At 35.9% G+C, this 16,201-nt stretch overlaps 1 protein-coding gene across 1 annotated transcript in view; it reads left to right on the top strand.

Annotated features, from left to right (window-relative positions):
* Window positions 1-16,201, top strand: part of prkg1b (protein kinase cGMP-dependent 1b) — a 152,834-nt gene that overhangs the window by 7,925 nt on the left and 128,708 nt on the right. Inside the window, exon 2 of the mRNA XM_016240741.1 lies at window positions 8,696-8,862. Within this exon, the coding sequence (XP_016096227.1) occupies window positions 8,696-8,862 (167 nt within the window). The remainder of the gene's footprint in view (window positions 1-8,695; window positions 8,863-16,201) is intronic.

Genomic DNA, 16,201 nt, shown 5'->3' with positions numbered 1-16,201 from the left:
TATATATATATATATATATATATATATGTATGTATGCTAATAGTCATTTCAAGATTGTTTTGGGAATTTTTTTTTCCAAAACTAAAACATGAAATAAAATAAAATAAAATATAAAAAACCTTGAAATTATTTTATATTAAAAAGTTACCTTGATGTGCTAAAATAACTCAAAAATAACTAAAAAATAAAGAAAACTATGTAGACATTTAAAAATCAAAAACTAAGAAAAATGACTAAAACACACAAGAAGATTATAAAACTTTAAAACTAAAACTGAAATGTGAAAAAATTAAAATAAACAATCAAAATATAAAAAATATAAAGATGCACTGTTTTTCAAAGGGAATGTATGAATTTCAAAATATAATATTTTTCTGCATCATAAATATTTTATTAGATTAGATTCAGCTTTGTGCTTGTGTAGAGTAGGTCTAACCAGAAGTGCAAGTCGTAGTAATACAGCAGCGTAGAAAATCATTTTCATAATAATAATAATTTATGCATTTAGCAGATGCTTTTATCCAAAACGACTTACAGTGCATTCAGGCTATACATTTTGTACCAGTATGTGTATTAAATAAATTATGGTGAAGTGCAAATTGGAAAATGAGCTGGAAATGACCACTATAGTGCAGATGACTTGGAATACAGTACATCATTTAGTTATTATATTTAATGTTATAATGTGCAAAATAGAAATATACAATTTGTATTTATATAAGGATATATACAGTGGGGTCATAAAATCTGGGACCACATTCAAATTCTGGGAACCAAAACCCTGGAAATGAACAAAGTTTTAGGATTTTTATAAATGTAAAACAAGGAACCATACAATGAAGATGAAATATTTAAGATTCTGTAACATTTGAATGTCACAAATGAAAAAGCACATTTGTGACACTGACAACATGAACTCTTTGTACAGACGGTCAGATGTTATTGCTTCCAATGAAGCGTTACATCTCAAATTATGCCTGAGAACATCAGGTTTCGGGCATATTAGCTGCTTTCAGGCTTTCAGAACAATACAAATCCCTCTATATAATAGAAGTATATATAAGGCAGTATATGATAATTATTGGCCTTTCATGACTTCATGACTGTTTTAGGAACATCGTTCAGTCTCATATATCAGCCACAAAGGTGTACATAAAATGTTAAGCATTTGAAATTGCTTTTAAGCCTTTTTAAACTATATATAAAGTTCAATGAAACTGCATGATGATCTCTAATGAAATGCACACAACTCTGGGGCAAATCTGTTGACAAATCTGATTCATTGCTTGTAAACCTTTGTTTCCAAATTAATGTAACAGTCACATAGGGCTGGGTATCGTTCAAAAAGTTTCGATATCGATACCGATACCGATACCTTGACTTCGATACCGGTTCCTGAACGATACTTTTTCCGATACCAGTTTTATGAAATCAATTTTAACAAGACTACATTATCTAAAAAAAAAAAACTTTGGTTTTATTTTTCAGCTTGTTGATGTTTATACAAACTCAAAGACTCCTCACCTGAGCCACTGCACAAAGGAACAAAATGTAACCAACACAATAAATCAGTGCAAACAGTTGTAATAAAGCTCAACTAGTCTTCAGTTTACACATCTGTTAGGCTACATTTACACTAGTTAGTGTTCGTTTTAAACAGCATAGCTCAGACAGAATCATGATTTCTATTTATTTTCTGCTGATTTAATGATGAGCATTTGCAGCTTCCAGCGCTGCCTGCTTGTGTTCTCTCTTCCATGATCGCTGCTCTGACTCAGAGGTAATAACATATTTAATTTCAGCAACATTACACGGCCAAAACACACATTAGACGGCAATCAGAAGTTATTACAAACACTCGATGGTGGGTTAAAGTGAGTTTTGAGTAAAAGCGGAATATAAATCTTATTTATTGTCTTATGTAGCATGATGCTACAGTTTGCATGCATGGTCACATAACACGTGCTTTCGGTCGTGTAACGTTAGTATGAACGGACATCTGCATATGATCGGAACTCCACGCAGCTTCCGCGCTACTCTCCATTGGAAATTAATGACTGAATGACCGGTCTGTCGCTTGTCGTTTGTCGGAGATAGTGGAAAGCCGGCTTGAAACGCGGTGGAAACGCCAGTATGGCGAGGATCGTTTTCATTTTAAAACATAAACGCACCAGTGTAAATGTAGCCTTACCTCTATGGGGGGATGGGATGCATTCATACTACAGCCTCACGTGTGCACCACATCTCTGAGTGTAACCGGTGTACAATAGTACACTCTAAAAAAATGCTGGGTTAAAAAGGGACAAACCCAGCTATTGGGTTGTTTTGACCCAGCGGTTGGGTTCAAAACATCCCTACCGCTGGGTCAAAACAACCCAATAGCTGGGTTTGTCAGAGTGTAGGTGTGTACGACTTGACACGGACCGACTGTGCAGACCGATCGGTGTATTACAGTACCACGAGAGCTAAAGAGAGCAGACTGCTCCGTGCGCTTTCGAATCGCTCTCGCGGATGATCGATCTGCGCCGCACCTCTTCAAGTCGAACACACCGACTAGTGCTGCAGGCTTATTGGCACACTGACGCTGATGAGATTATCCCCGTGTGGTATATGGGCAACTCTGGAAACGCTGCCCTCTCATTCATTCATCTGCTATGTTAGGTGCGATGTTATGCTCACGTGTTCTGATAATACTAGCTTTCTAGGACTAAACATTATTTGGATAATTGGTAAAAAAAAAAAAAAAAAAAAAGTGAAATATCTTAACCCTACTGTTAGACCTGAAAAAATAAAAAGCAATTTATTTACTTCGAAGGCCTGTCGTTATTTTTTATTTGTGCTATCATTATTAATTTCTTTATTTGTTCTTATTTTATTACTGACTGCTTACTTGTCATTTTTTATTCAATTCAAAGTTTGAAATCAAGCTATCTCGTGCTACTGCACCAAAATTACCCAACTGTAAAACAATAAAAACACTGAGTGAGCAAAAATTTGTGAGATAGCTAGTTATAATGGTAATTCAATAATGTTTACATATTTATAAAAGCCTACATTAAAATCTGTCATATAAATTGGTCTCTTCATTAGAAATTAGCCTACTGATTGCCACCATTGATGGACAACATTTTGTAATAATATTAAAAATATCTGTATGACAATATATTCTGCAGTTCTTCCCTGTTGTACCGAATATCTATACTTTTCAAATTATCATATCGAAGTTAGAAATTCTAATATTGTGACAAAATAAATTTTGTAGGGTGCCACAAGTTTGTAAAAATTTCCAAAGGGTGCCGTGACTAAAAAAAGGTTGGGAAACACTGCTCTATGGTATCGAGGCAATTCGGTCGGTGCCTAAAAATTATAAAACTCGATACCCGGCCCTACAGCCACATGCAGAAATTAAGACCTAAAACAGGAAATTACATCATAAAGTCCCCAGAACTATCAAACTTTAGCCTCTCTATCGCCATCTGGGGTTAAAACCGAAAATTGCATGTTACTTACATAGTAGTTCTTCCACACTTCATTGACTGGTTTTTCTTCTATTGCATAAAATGTTTCTATTTACAAATTTTTTTTTTTGCAATGTTTGAGAAATGACCAATAAGTGGTGTTTAAAATAGTCACTGGTGCAGAAGAAATCCACCCAGTACAGACCAAAATGCTGTCGTTTTGTTCAACGCTCGCTTACTGATTGACTTTTTCAGTCTTGCGATTGCTTTCATTATAGTGAATGCTTTCATTATATCCAATCCGATACAAATATGAGACTCAGTGTACAGCGTAGTCAGTGTCTTTGATTATAACCAAAGTTTTCGCAAGAGTGCAGAACTCAGTCAGGGAACGGAATTGACAGCTGTATTAATTATAAAAGGAGCGATGTTTGGTTGCTTTCTTTATGCAACTTATTCACAATCGTTTTTCATTCTGCTAAAAATAACAATGGGAAGTTAATTGTATACTCACTGTCTTGATTTATTGTAGCTACCACCACTTCTTTCCACTCTCACACGATATAGAAGCAGGACATTATTTTCTGTGTTTACGGACATGAAGTTAACGAGAAAACAAATGACGAAAGCCTGGATTTCCCTCCAAAACCAACCAGACAGCTCAGACTTGTAGGTTTGAATAGGGGTAAGATAAGAACCCTGTAAAATTAATCAATTTAAACATTTTACAAGAAAATACTAGTTCAGGCTTTTTACAGAATATCTTAAAAATGTCATGTTTAATTCAGTGTGTGACGTGCTGTTTTTTAGTATTTTACTAACAATTTCTGGGTGAAAATTGTTTAAATCCTACACCATTTTTTTAAAACACAGATTTGACTTTGATATCTATATAATGGAATTTTGTTAATTGGTTTTATAAAAAAAAAAAGACTATAGTGGAGCTTAATTGTCATCATATAATTTCTTTAACATAAATATAAATAATTTAATAATATAAATTATTTATTAATAATTCTAACGTTTTTAATAGGAATTACATTGACATAGGGTTAAAAAAAACTTGGTTGTGTCTAAATTTTCTTGCACAATTGTTCTCTCCCACTCTGGGGCCCCTGTTAAGTTTTGCGGAATGTATCCATCTTGCTTCCTACCAAAAGAGCATATTTTCTCCTTTTATGGAAATGGCTCAGTGTTGTTCTCTGTGTCTGGGCAGACATGAATCATTGTTAAACAAAAGAGCGGAGAGTGGCTTAAGAAGAGCTGTAAAAGAGTGCTGAGAGGGAAGGACTGTTAGTTAGGAGATGGCAACACATACTGCAAGTGTGCCAGTCTACACTATCTGCCAGCCTATTTGAAGTTGTTCAGCGTGGCTCAACAAAGCCATGCTCCATCTGGCTTCAAAATCACTTCGCCATTCCACCAAGCGGCCTGCCAGGAGGACACCATAATGATGCCTCAAATATCAAAGACTCAAATTAAATTGAGGCTCCTGATGCGAGGTGGCATTTTCTGCACTTTTTTGCTATGGTAACCCCTTCAGAGCAATACTGTTACCCATCTCTGAAGACTTTGAAATCTGTCCACCACCTGCAGCTTTGAGCTCAAAGAGAAAGTTTGGTGCATGAGCTACTTCACAGAGTGCACTTCTTAGAGTGCACCTGCACCATTTTGAGTGATCAAGTCTTACCTGTCTTCTGTTCCCCTGTCCCCTAGTCTTATTTACACCTCTCATTATTGCCGGTCGATGGCTCACCATGTCTGTATGGGAATGATAGATTGTATCAATGTAATGTCTTCATCAAGTATGAAAAGTAGAATGATTTGTTGTTAATCCCCCTTTCAGTGTCAGACAGAAGGAACAATTGAAGCCATATTTCTCTAGACAATTGCACAATGGGGTTGATAAGAAAACAACACATGAAATTAGTTTATAATCCTATAAGTGTCCTATTAATTTCAGTCATCAATGTTCCCCTTGAAATGATCATGCATATCTGCTGCTGCCTGAGTTTGATTTGAACAGTTATTAGCAGTGATGACTCGAGTTTTATCAGCTGACCTCAGTCAAAGACGATAAACAGTTGCTTTTTTGTGCATTTGGTCTTTTTCAATATCAGTAGTTCACTGATTCCTGAGTACTAGGAAAAAAGTGAAATAAAGAGCACTATTTTAAATTAGGGATGCACGATATTAGATTTTTGCCAATATCTGATATGCAGATATTTTAAAATCATTTTGGCCGTTAGCTGATGCCGATGGCGATACCAATATATACTGTATTTCCCTTTATTTTGAAACAACAACAAGTCCCTCTTGTGTGGAATTTATAAACAAATTATTTTTAACTTTGGTTAGTTTTGAGCAAAAACTTATTTGTTAGAACTAATAAACATTATTAAGTTATTACATTTGTATCAGCACCATCAGATGCAAAAAAATTAAATAAAAAAATCAAGCCAAAATATTAATACATTTTGCATTCACTTTAATAAATAAAGTGCAGGTGTTAAGGAAACACATATTTTGATATCACATATTAGTCATTGTTTTTCTGGTGATATTAGCTAACATGACAGTTGACAGTAACATGACAAAATTTGGAAAATTGTCTAAAAATCTCAAACAACTGATTTACATCATATTTTGAGTTAATATTGAGGTTGTTCTGTGTAATAAAATGTGTTGAGAATATATATATATATATATATATATATATATATACAGTATGTGTGTATATAAATAAAGGCTGTAATAATTTTGAACTCATGGCTAGTGAAATATGAAAAGGGGAACTTCAGGAAAAACACTGACTTTGAAGTTGCCTAGTTTTTAATGCTTTAAAAAAAAATGCTTTAAAGACAAAGTAAGGACATATTTGCAAAACTTTATAAAAGAGGTACAGTAGTGCCACAATTCTTTACACTTTTTGGTGTAATCAACATAGAGATTTTTTACTAAACAGTAGTCTTAAGACCCGTCCACACCATGAACGATAACTATAACGATAACTACATTAGCGTCTATACCAGCGGATGATAATGTCTGTTTATTCTAAGTGCATGCTCGTCTGCCGCTTTAAATTCTCAAGCTCGTTATAGCAGGATTGGTTCTGATTGGGTGTCATTGTTTTTATCGTTCATCAGCTGGAAAAAATTGTTCAGAAAGTGATTCCAACAATATTGTTTCCCTGTGCCTTTATCGTTATAATTGTGGTGTGGACTCTGCTATTATTTAATATTAAAAATGATTTTTAGAATCGTTTCTTTATCATCATCTTTATAGTATATCTTTATAGTACATCGTCCTTGGTGTGAACAAGCCTTTAGTTATCTTTGAATATTCATCTGAGTTAGTGATAATGTAAGATCATAATTTGATATAAATTAACATGTTAATTTTTTAGTGACCATCTCTCCCCAAATGTTGCTTTTTTCCCAAGTAATGGTAGGTGCAGTACTTGTTTTGTCTCATATCTCAAGAATTAGTGAGTTATATTTAGTGAGAGGTCAGTTTCTTATACAAAAATGCCATTGTTTGTAGCGCTGGTGCCCACATGGATGACGAATCAGAAACTGTGCTGATAGTTAATGTCATTAGTCCAGGCAGATCTACAGATCGTGAGGTCTTATCATCCGCCCATGGGACATTAGTACCCAGCAGGAGTGTGTGAGTGGTAGTGTCGCAGTGTATCTGAGCAGTCATCTGTCCGCCCCATGTCCTCCTCGGGCTCCAGTACTCGTGCACTCTTGCACAGATGGTCCATTCTTGCCATCATCTCTGCCACACTGCCATTTCTAATCAAAGGAGAAAAAATATCCAATATTTCCACAAGGAGATCTGCTTGTGCAATGATTGAATAATCAAATTTGTCCAGTGCATGATTAAGAAATAGATTTGTGGAATGAAACTTGGAATGCAGTGGCACTAGCAAGGCCTCCTGACAAGCATTTTTCCAATAAACTGTGGTGTTGTCAATGAAAATGACTCATCATGTAGAGCCAAGATGCACTCCATATGAAGGAATTCATCTATTGATGTGGTGAGGTATTGATTGCATTCACAAACCCAGGTATGGGGGATTCTCTCTGATTATTTAAGCGGCTGACACTTTTCTGTGAGTAATCTCACACGCTGTGGTGTTGAATGGAGGTGTCTAGTATTTCAAGAAAAAATTAGAGATCTGTGAGATTTCAGTTCTTTCGGAGGAACCCAGTAGCTTTGCTAATGGGTTTTCAAAAATGTCTTCATCTGTTTTTGTTTTATAAACAGTGATCTTTATCTACTTTTCAAGCAAATCTTAGAGACTGTGACCTAATGCGTCCTATTTATGTCTATATATAAATATATCCATACCGTTTTCAGTTGGCAGGATTTTTTTAAGTTATTAACAGAGCAATGGACAAATGAGAAAGCAGAGAGTGGGACGTGGTTGATATTAAAAGCGCAGTAAGCTGAGAAAGAGATCTGAATCCGGTAACAACGTACTAGCTGTGTCCCAGTTCTGAGGCTGCATCCTTCGAAGGATGCAGACTTCAAAGGTCATGCCTTTGAAGGCCGCAGAGGTCAAATACACACAAAAATGTGTCAAAATGCATGCTGCGGCATGTAAACCCATTTAGTTATGTTTTAGTTGAATGTAAATAGTTGTGAGAAAGTAGGATGTGTGTCAGTATATTAGGTCTGTGAATTAGGTCTTAAAGTGACAGCAGCCATAATAAATCTGCTACTGCCTGTACCATTAATATTAATCAAGCAACATAAGAAAAAAAAAATAGAAAATCACTCCCTGCTTTTGACCAAATAAATTTTTTGTAGATTTAATTATTATTTTTAATTATTAAATTATTAAAAATTGTATTAATTATATTTAATTCATAAAGTGTTGCATTTTTCATCGAACTATTACCTGAAAAATTTAAAGCACTGTTTACTTCATTTGTATCTTTGTTCTATTTTATTCATTTGATACATTGCTTCTTATTTGTTCTTTGTTTTGACTGTTTACTTGTCTTGAATAAGCTTGAGCACTTTTTACTTGCGTGTTAGTTGTAGGGCTTACTAGATTTTTATCATAGCTTGCAAAATAGTCTTAAAAATCAACATGAAAAAAAAAATCATGATAAGATGGTGGATCGTGATCCTTCCTGACAAAATCGTGATATGATATTTTTGCCATATCGTCCACCCCTATTTTTAAATTAAGCAGTTTTTCATTTAGTCCTTGTTATCCACAGGTCTAAAGAACTAATCAAAGAGGCCATTCTTGACAATGACTTCATGAAGAACTTGGAGCTGTCTCAGATTCAGGAGATTGTGGACTGCATGTACCCTGTGGAGTATGATAAAGATAGTTGTATCATCAAAGAAGGCGATGTGGGCTCCCTGGTCTATGTCATGGAAGGTAGGTCATGTCAAAGTATTCTTGCTGTTTACTTTACTGTGTTTTACAGCTGTAACAGATGATATACAGATAGGCCAGTAAACCACAAGAGGCTGTGCATTACAGTGATTTTACCTCGGGTATGGGGTGTTCTTTGGAAAAACCTCTTAACTGTTTAACACACGATGGTGTATTGCTTTACTTTGGATACTGAAAATTTAATGGCCATAAATAATTTGTATAAGACACGAAACTGCATTTTAATAATTTATTTATTTTATTAAAGGGGTCATAGGATGCCCATTTTCCACAAGTTGATATGATTCTTTAGGGTCTTAATGAAAAATCTGTAACATAGTTTGGTTAAAATTTCTCAATGGTAGTGTAAAAAACACCTTTTTTACCCTGTCAAAAACAGCTCTTTTCAGAGCACGCAGTTTTGTAGCATTTTCCTTTAAATGTTAAAGGGGTCATATGATGCTTTTTTAAAGATCATTATTTAGTGTAACAAAATATGTTGACATGCTTTAATGTTCAAAAAACACATTATTTTTCAAATACTGTACATTATTGTAGGTCCTCTATGCCCCGCCTCTCTCAACCGCTTCGTTTTCTACAAAGTCCCTCCTTCCGACAAGCGCAGTGCATCATATGACCCCTTTAATGAGCTCTGCTGACCCCACCCTCTCCGCGTCAAAACTTACTAATTAGCACATTATTAGGAAAGGCGATTTGCAAAGATTCGTTAAAAAAACCTTACACTCATTTCTTCTGTAGGTGAAGCTGGATCACGAATGATTCGCACAAACATAGATGCATTTATGTAGATCGGGGACGCATTTCCTTCAAAAACAAACATAATCCACTGCGTCTTCTCAGATGTCGGGAGTAAACGACGACTGCTATGTTCATTATTATATCCAACAACAGAACACCTCAATCGCTTAGGAGTCATTCTTGTCTACAACTGCTCCAGCAGTGAAACAATGGCGGATTGATGACAGCTCACTCAGGGCGGGCCTAAGGTAAGACGCCAGGCCAGTCTGTGCTGAAACGCTACTGTCAATCAAACTATCATGGGAGCGGTGGGAGGGCATCTGAGATCGGCTCGATTTGAGAAAGGGGTAAAGATTTTAGTAGATTAACAAAAAACCACTGGGTGGATTTTTATCATTTTAGGGTGGTTGTGTACACACACTGCCAACACACATTTCAGTTCAAACAACTTGTAAAAGTGCATGTAGCATTATATGACCCCTTTAAAATACATGCTCCCATTTAGCATTGATTTATTTACCAGTATATTGAGTGAATTCAGTTAAAGGCCCAATTTACCTTATTTTGCCCTATGTAAAAAAAAAAAAAGATTCCAAAAGTTCAGCTTGTAACACTCCAAAGAGAAAGGAAAACTTGAAATCGCATCATATGACCCCTTTAATGAGCTCTGCTGACCCCACCCTCTCCGCGTCAAAACTACTTAATCTACAAAAAAAGATTTTAGTAGATTAACAAAAAACCACTGGGTGGATTTTTATCATTTTAGGGTGGTTGTGTACACACACTGCCAACACACATTTCAGTTCAAACAACTTGTAAAAGTGCATGTAGCATTATATGACCCCTTTAAAATACATGCTCCCATTTAGCATTATTTACATGATTTATTTACCAGTATATTGAGTGAATTCAGTTAAAGGCCCAATTTACCTTATTTTGCCCTATGTAAAAAAAAAAAAAGATTCCAAAAGTTTTTTTTTTGCAGTGATACCACAAAAGGAACTATTTTGGGTTCCCCAAATAACCTTTCTGTGAACGGTTTTTAAAAGTGTCAAGAACATTTTAATAATCTAAAGGACCTTTTTCCACTATAAAGAACTTTGTGTCCAATGGAAAAGTTTCATGAATGTTGAAGGTTCTTCGTGGAACCATCGATGCCAGTAAAGAACCTTTACTTTTAAGAGTGTATGAGATCAGCCAGTTGGTAACACTTCATAATAAGGTCTGAAGTTCTGGAGGAAAAACCTTCTGATTCTAAAATTTCTAGATGATAAAGCAGTTTATAGCTACAGTTTGGGGTTTAGTTTCTGCTCTGTGAAGATATAATTTACCACTTGGATGTAAATGTAAATGCCCCCCTCATTATGTAAATTAAATTTTATGATGATAAAATTTGTAATAGTTCTCACAGGCCTACTTCAGTTTTTACAGTTTGTTAAATTGATGACTCTTATGAAAGGAAATGCTCCATGTAGTAACTCACAAATCACTTTATTTTCAGTAGAGAGCAGCAGTGTAAACCCCGGCACAGGTTCACACACAAATCGAGAGTCTGTTCAGTTATACATTTTGGTTGTCACTCTAGTTTACAACCAATCAACACGAGAAAAAAACACATTTAGCTCTCGAAAATAGGGCTGATGCTGTTTGAACGTTGGCTTAGAACTGAACTTGAGGAGTAATAACCGTAGCCTCATTTAATGCACTTCCAATTTAGCTTTTCATCGCCAGGCGGCCGGTTTGAATGGTGAGTTTTATGGTCACCTTGGATCTATTCACAGACATAACATAGATCTCTTTCTTCTTTTATCATGTTTTATTTCCGTGTGGTCTGCCGCAGGTTTTGTTGCAGTGCTGTATGAGTTCTTTCTAATGCCGTTTGTGATGTAAAATCTCCTTTTTGGTTTTGTTGACCATAAACAAAAGTCCTTTTAGACGTATTCACATCTTATTTAAGCCATCAGCTGTCCACGTATTTGGTTCAGACACCACAGGGCTTTTCTGAATGCACAGCCCCCCTCAGTGCAACAGGGTCTCTGGAAGCATTTAAAAGTTCACTTATTGCCAGTCTGAAAAAGTAGTCTGAAGTTGATTGTGAAGTGCACCTTGTTCAAAAAAACAAAAACAAAATCTTTTTTTTGGTGTCGCTCTTGCTGAATTGGTCTCTAGTTGCCCTTTAAAAATATAAACTGTTAATAAGATGGTTTCTAGTCTTAAAGATATTCTAGTCTTGAGCTGAATTCAGAGTGTCTGGAAAGTTTCCATGGATTTTAAAGGTTCTTCATGGAACCATAGATGCCAATAAAAACCTTTATTTTTAAGAGTGTAAAACAAATCAAACTAATTTTAGAAGTGTAGCTAAATAGGTGGGAGCACAGAGTTTGCTTTAATGCTAAGGTCATTGGATATGTTGCAAGAGAAAAATTGCTTCCAAAATGTTTCAGACACATTTAAAAATCATCATTCTGCGCTGTAGGGTTTTGGCATTTAAAAAACAGAAGTGCTTGAGTTGAAATATCGCATGAATGGCTTTGAATAGGCATTCAAGTGAGAGCATTTTCACAGCACTGCACCCATGAACCATTTTTGCCTCTCCAAACTAACCCCTGCCAGTCACAACAGGAGGCATGCTCTTTACCGCCAAACCTTTCAGTCTGCTCCCAGTAATGTACACTTGGCAGGTGGCTCACCTCCTCCTGGTGTATTGTTGTAGCTGTAGAATATGTCGGTAGTTGCCTCTAGCCACTTGAGATGCTAATTTCCTCTAATTTATTGCCTTGCCCTTGTGTCCGCCCTCTCATTTGATTCCAAACCCCCTAAGACTGACTGTGGTCCTCTTCATGAATGTATTTAGTAAGCAGTTTTGGCAATTATGTGTACGCCCTAATGTGAACTTTGAAAGCGAGTGAATGTGTAATATTAAATGTCAAAATAGTTCACCCAAGAATGAAAATTGGCTGAAAATTTACTCACCCTCAGACTTTCCATAATGTAGATGAATTTGTTTCTCCATCAGAACAGATTTGGAGAACTGTAGCATTACATTACTTGCTCACCAATGGATCCTCTGCAGTGAATGGGTGCCGTCAGAATGAGAGTCCAAACAGCTGATAAAAACATCACAATAATCCACACCAATCCAGTCCATCAGTTAATATCGTGTGAAGCAAAAATCTGCATGTTTGTAAGAAACAAATTCATCATTTAGATGGTTTTAATTTCAAACCATTGCTTATGGCTAAAATATGAGTCCTCTATACATAAAATTGCTTATTCCAGTGGAAAAAGTTGTCTTGTCTGAATCAGGAAATTTTCAGTTTACAAGCAAAACCAGTCCATAACAGTTCTAAACAAATATGTAGGTGATTTTGATGTGAGAGGACAACAGGGGATGTACTTTTTCAGTGGAGGAAGCGTTATTATGGATTATGGACTCTTGTTTTGGCTAGAAGTAATGGTTTGAAATTAAAATGCCTTGATTAATTTGTTTCTTACAAACACAGTTTTTCGCTTCACAAGATGTAACTGATTGACTGGAGTCATGTGAATTACTTGTGGATTATTGTGATGTTTTTATGTTATTGTGATGTTTTATTATGTTTTTATTTAGTGTGCTGTTTGGACTCTCATTCTGACGGCACCCATTCACTGCAGAGGATCCATTGGTGAACAAGTGATGTAATGCTAAATTTCCCCAAATCTAATTTGATGAAAAAAAAAAAAACAACTTTCCATCTCTTAATTTGTATTAATTTGCTGAATTAACTTCAGACAGACCCCTTTGGTGCACAGCAGTCTAAATTTTAAGCAATTAAATATTTGAAGCAACAGGTCACCCAATTTGCTGGGAGGCAACTGAAGGAATTAAATGTTAGGAACATATTAATCAGATTACAGATTCCTTGTGCTGAAGATATAGAAGCTGAATTTATCTCTATTGTCTGACAGAAGTTACTTGATATTTAGTAGGCATGTACTTTTTCCTGGTGTCGATATGGATTTGATATGCATCCAGACATAAAAATATATTTACAATTTATTAATTGTACTCTGGAAGTTGTAATTGTACAGTGTAATTGTACTCTGATTTTACTCCGAAAATGCTAGTAAATTTCACAAATAATAACAGAAATGGCAAGCATCACATTGAATTAAACATGAAATTTAGAAATAGAAAACTGAAGTAGTATTTTCTTGTAAAACATCCTCCAGCAATCTTTGTTTTATTTGTGTTATTTATTGTGTCATGTAAGACATGTGAATACTTAAAATGCTTATAAAGAAATAAATACAGTTATTTCATTTAAGGCTAAACAGAACATTATGGGAGTATCTTTTCTTAAAGTTATGTACCAAGTGACTTTGAAACCCTGATTTGATCAAATGAAAGTGACGTGACATGTGGCCAAGTATGGTGACCCATACTTGGAATTAGTGCTCTGCATTTAACCCATCCAAAGTGCACACACACAGCAGTGAACACACACACACACACACACACCATGAACACGCACCCGGAGCAGTGGGCAGCCATTTATGCTGCGGCACCCGGGGAGCAGTTGGGGGTTCAGTGCCTTGCTCAAGGGCACCTCAGTCGTGGTATTGAAGGTGAGAGAGCACTGTTCATTCACTCCCCCCATCTACAATCCCTGCCGGTACGAGACTCGAACCCGCAACCTTTGGGTTGAAGTCGTGGGGAAGTCGACATACATTTGGCCTAAAATGCTTTTATTTTTGTTAGATCCACTACTAATAGTGGCTTTGACACAGATCTCAGATTGTTGCAGACTTTCCCTGCCAATCAGTGGTGAACAATGACAATTTTAGTAAACTGACAGCAAAATCACACCCACATTGTTTTAGAAGAAGGAGAAGGCTTATCTTCTGGCCGTCATTTACGATTTCATGTGTCACATGCTAAAGCTTTATTAGAATTCACTGAAGTCGAGCCAATGGTGAGTAGTGCTGGATTATAAAACATGTTTCAGGATGACCATCAGTGACATGAAATAATGACAACATTTTTCACAAGACTTCCTTTCCTGCTTACGTATGAGGAGTTGGCAAGAGACCCACTACATTTACAACACGCAAGTAAGCGTGATCCAAGCAGGAAAAGCCTCATCTTATGCCCTCTGAAGACGGCAGAAGTGATGATGAAACTGAGCTATACTTAGCCATGTGAGATCTGAACACTGAGAGCATGACTTGTCACATTTACTTTGGGAAAGACGCAGATGCAGCGGATCTCTGCTCTAGGAAACAGCAAGTAACAGTTTCTCCAGCCTTCTGCCAAACTGCCACAAATTGTCCCTGCATGCCGATGGTTGCATAGCAACCCCATTAATGCTCACCCGGGGTAGTTTATTTACATTCGCATTAATATACTGTGCCCCACAAACCCAGCATGGGATATTGCGTAAGATTGTCTGAAGTTTCAATCATGTGGAGCACAATATGTGTGAACTATGGTGAGAAAACCTGTTAGTCATCCGGAGATCTGACTGTTTAAGTGACGGATCCAATTCCAGGTAATGAGTTTTAAATGTGAAAATGCATAAAGCGGCTCATTTATTTTTTTTTGTCTCTAATTGGGTTGTACAATTCTTACGTGAATTGGTGCATGACGTGGCAATAGTTCACCCAAAAATGGAAATTCTGTCATTATTGATTCACCTTCATGTTGTTTCAAACTACTCCTGCTGGTCTTTTCTCCATGGAGTGCTATAAAAAAAGAATTTTAATGAATGATAATAATACCTGACTTTGATTTCAGTCTGGTTCACACAAACATCATATGGCTTTAAAGACTTGGAATATAGTTCACACGTTGAATGAGAATTATTGGCTTTATATCTATATTATCTAAGGATTCTTGGAGAAAAAATGAGCCTTTGGGTTAGGAACAAGATTAGGCTGATTAAATAATGACATAATTTCATTTTTGGCTGAACCTTTTCTTTAAAGGGGTAATGAACTGCTTTTTGTTAGTATTTTATAATGTTCTCTGAGGTTCACTTATAATGTTAGTGTGATTTTACACAAAAAAACCCATCATAATTTATAAGTAATAGGCTATTTTTATCCTGTTTTTGAGCCTCTTTGCAAAACGGTCTGTTTTTATTGGCCGGGCGCATTCAAGACTCACAAGTAAATGCCCACTGCTGTGATTGGCTAACAGTTTCGCTTATTAAAATAACAAATGGACGCTGCTGTGACATACACTGAAAACAACATGGGTCATTTGGGTTAAAAACGTATAAATACTCCGTATATATCAAAGCAATAGTGCAATAGTGGTAAAAACACGTTTACTCACACTTATGTGTTGCGACATTACTGTTGGATCCACTCTACCCTTACGAAAAAGAAGTTTATTCAAGTGTGCTATTAGTATACTTCTTTTAAACTAAAAAATAGGAAAGTATACTTTAAGTCTAAGTTTTTGTTCTTCTCAGACATGGGCTTTATGTACTTCTCAGAAATATACTTAAAATGACATTTAAGTATACTTGACTTATACTTAGAAAAAGTCTAAATACATTTGAGCTATACTTGTGCTTGTATGCACAGAATGTTTTCA

Source organism: Sinocyclocheilus grahami, unplaced genomic scaffold (genome assembly GCF_001515645.1).
Source record: "Sinocyclocheilus grahami isolate Dianchi unplaced genomic scaffold, SAMN03320097.WGS_v1.1 scaffold599.1, whole genome shotgun sequence".
NCBI lineage: Eukaryota > Metazoa > Chordata > Actinopteri > Cypriniformes > Cyprinidae > Sinocyclocheilus > Sinocyclocheilus grahami.
Note: the sequence above shows the minus strand (reverse complement) of the source record. Positions and strands in the feature narration are given on the sequence as shown.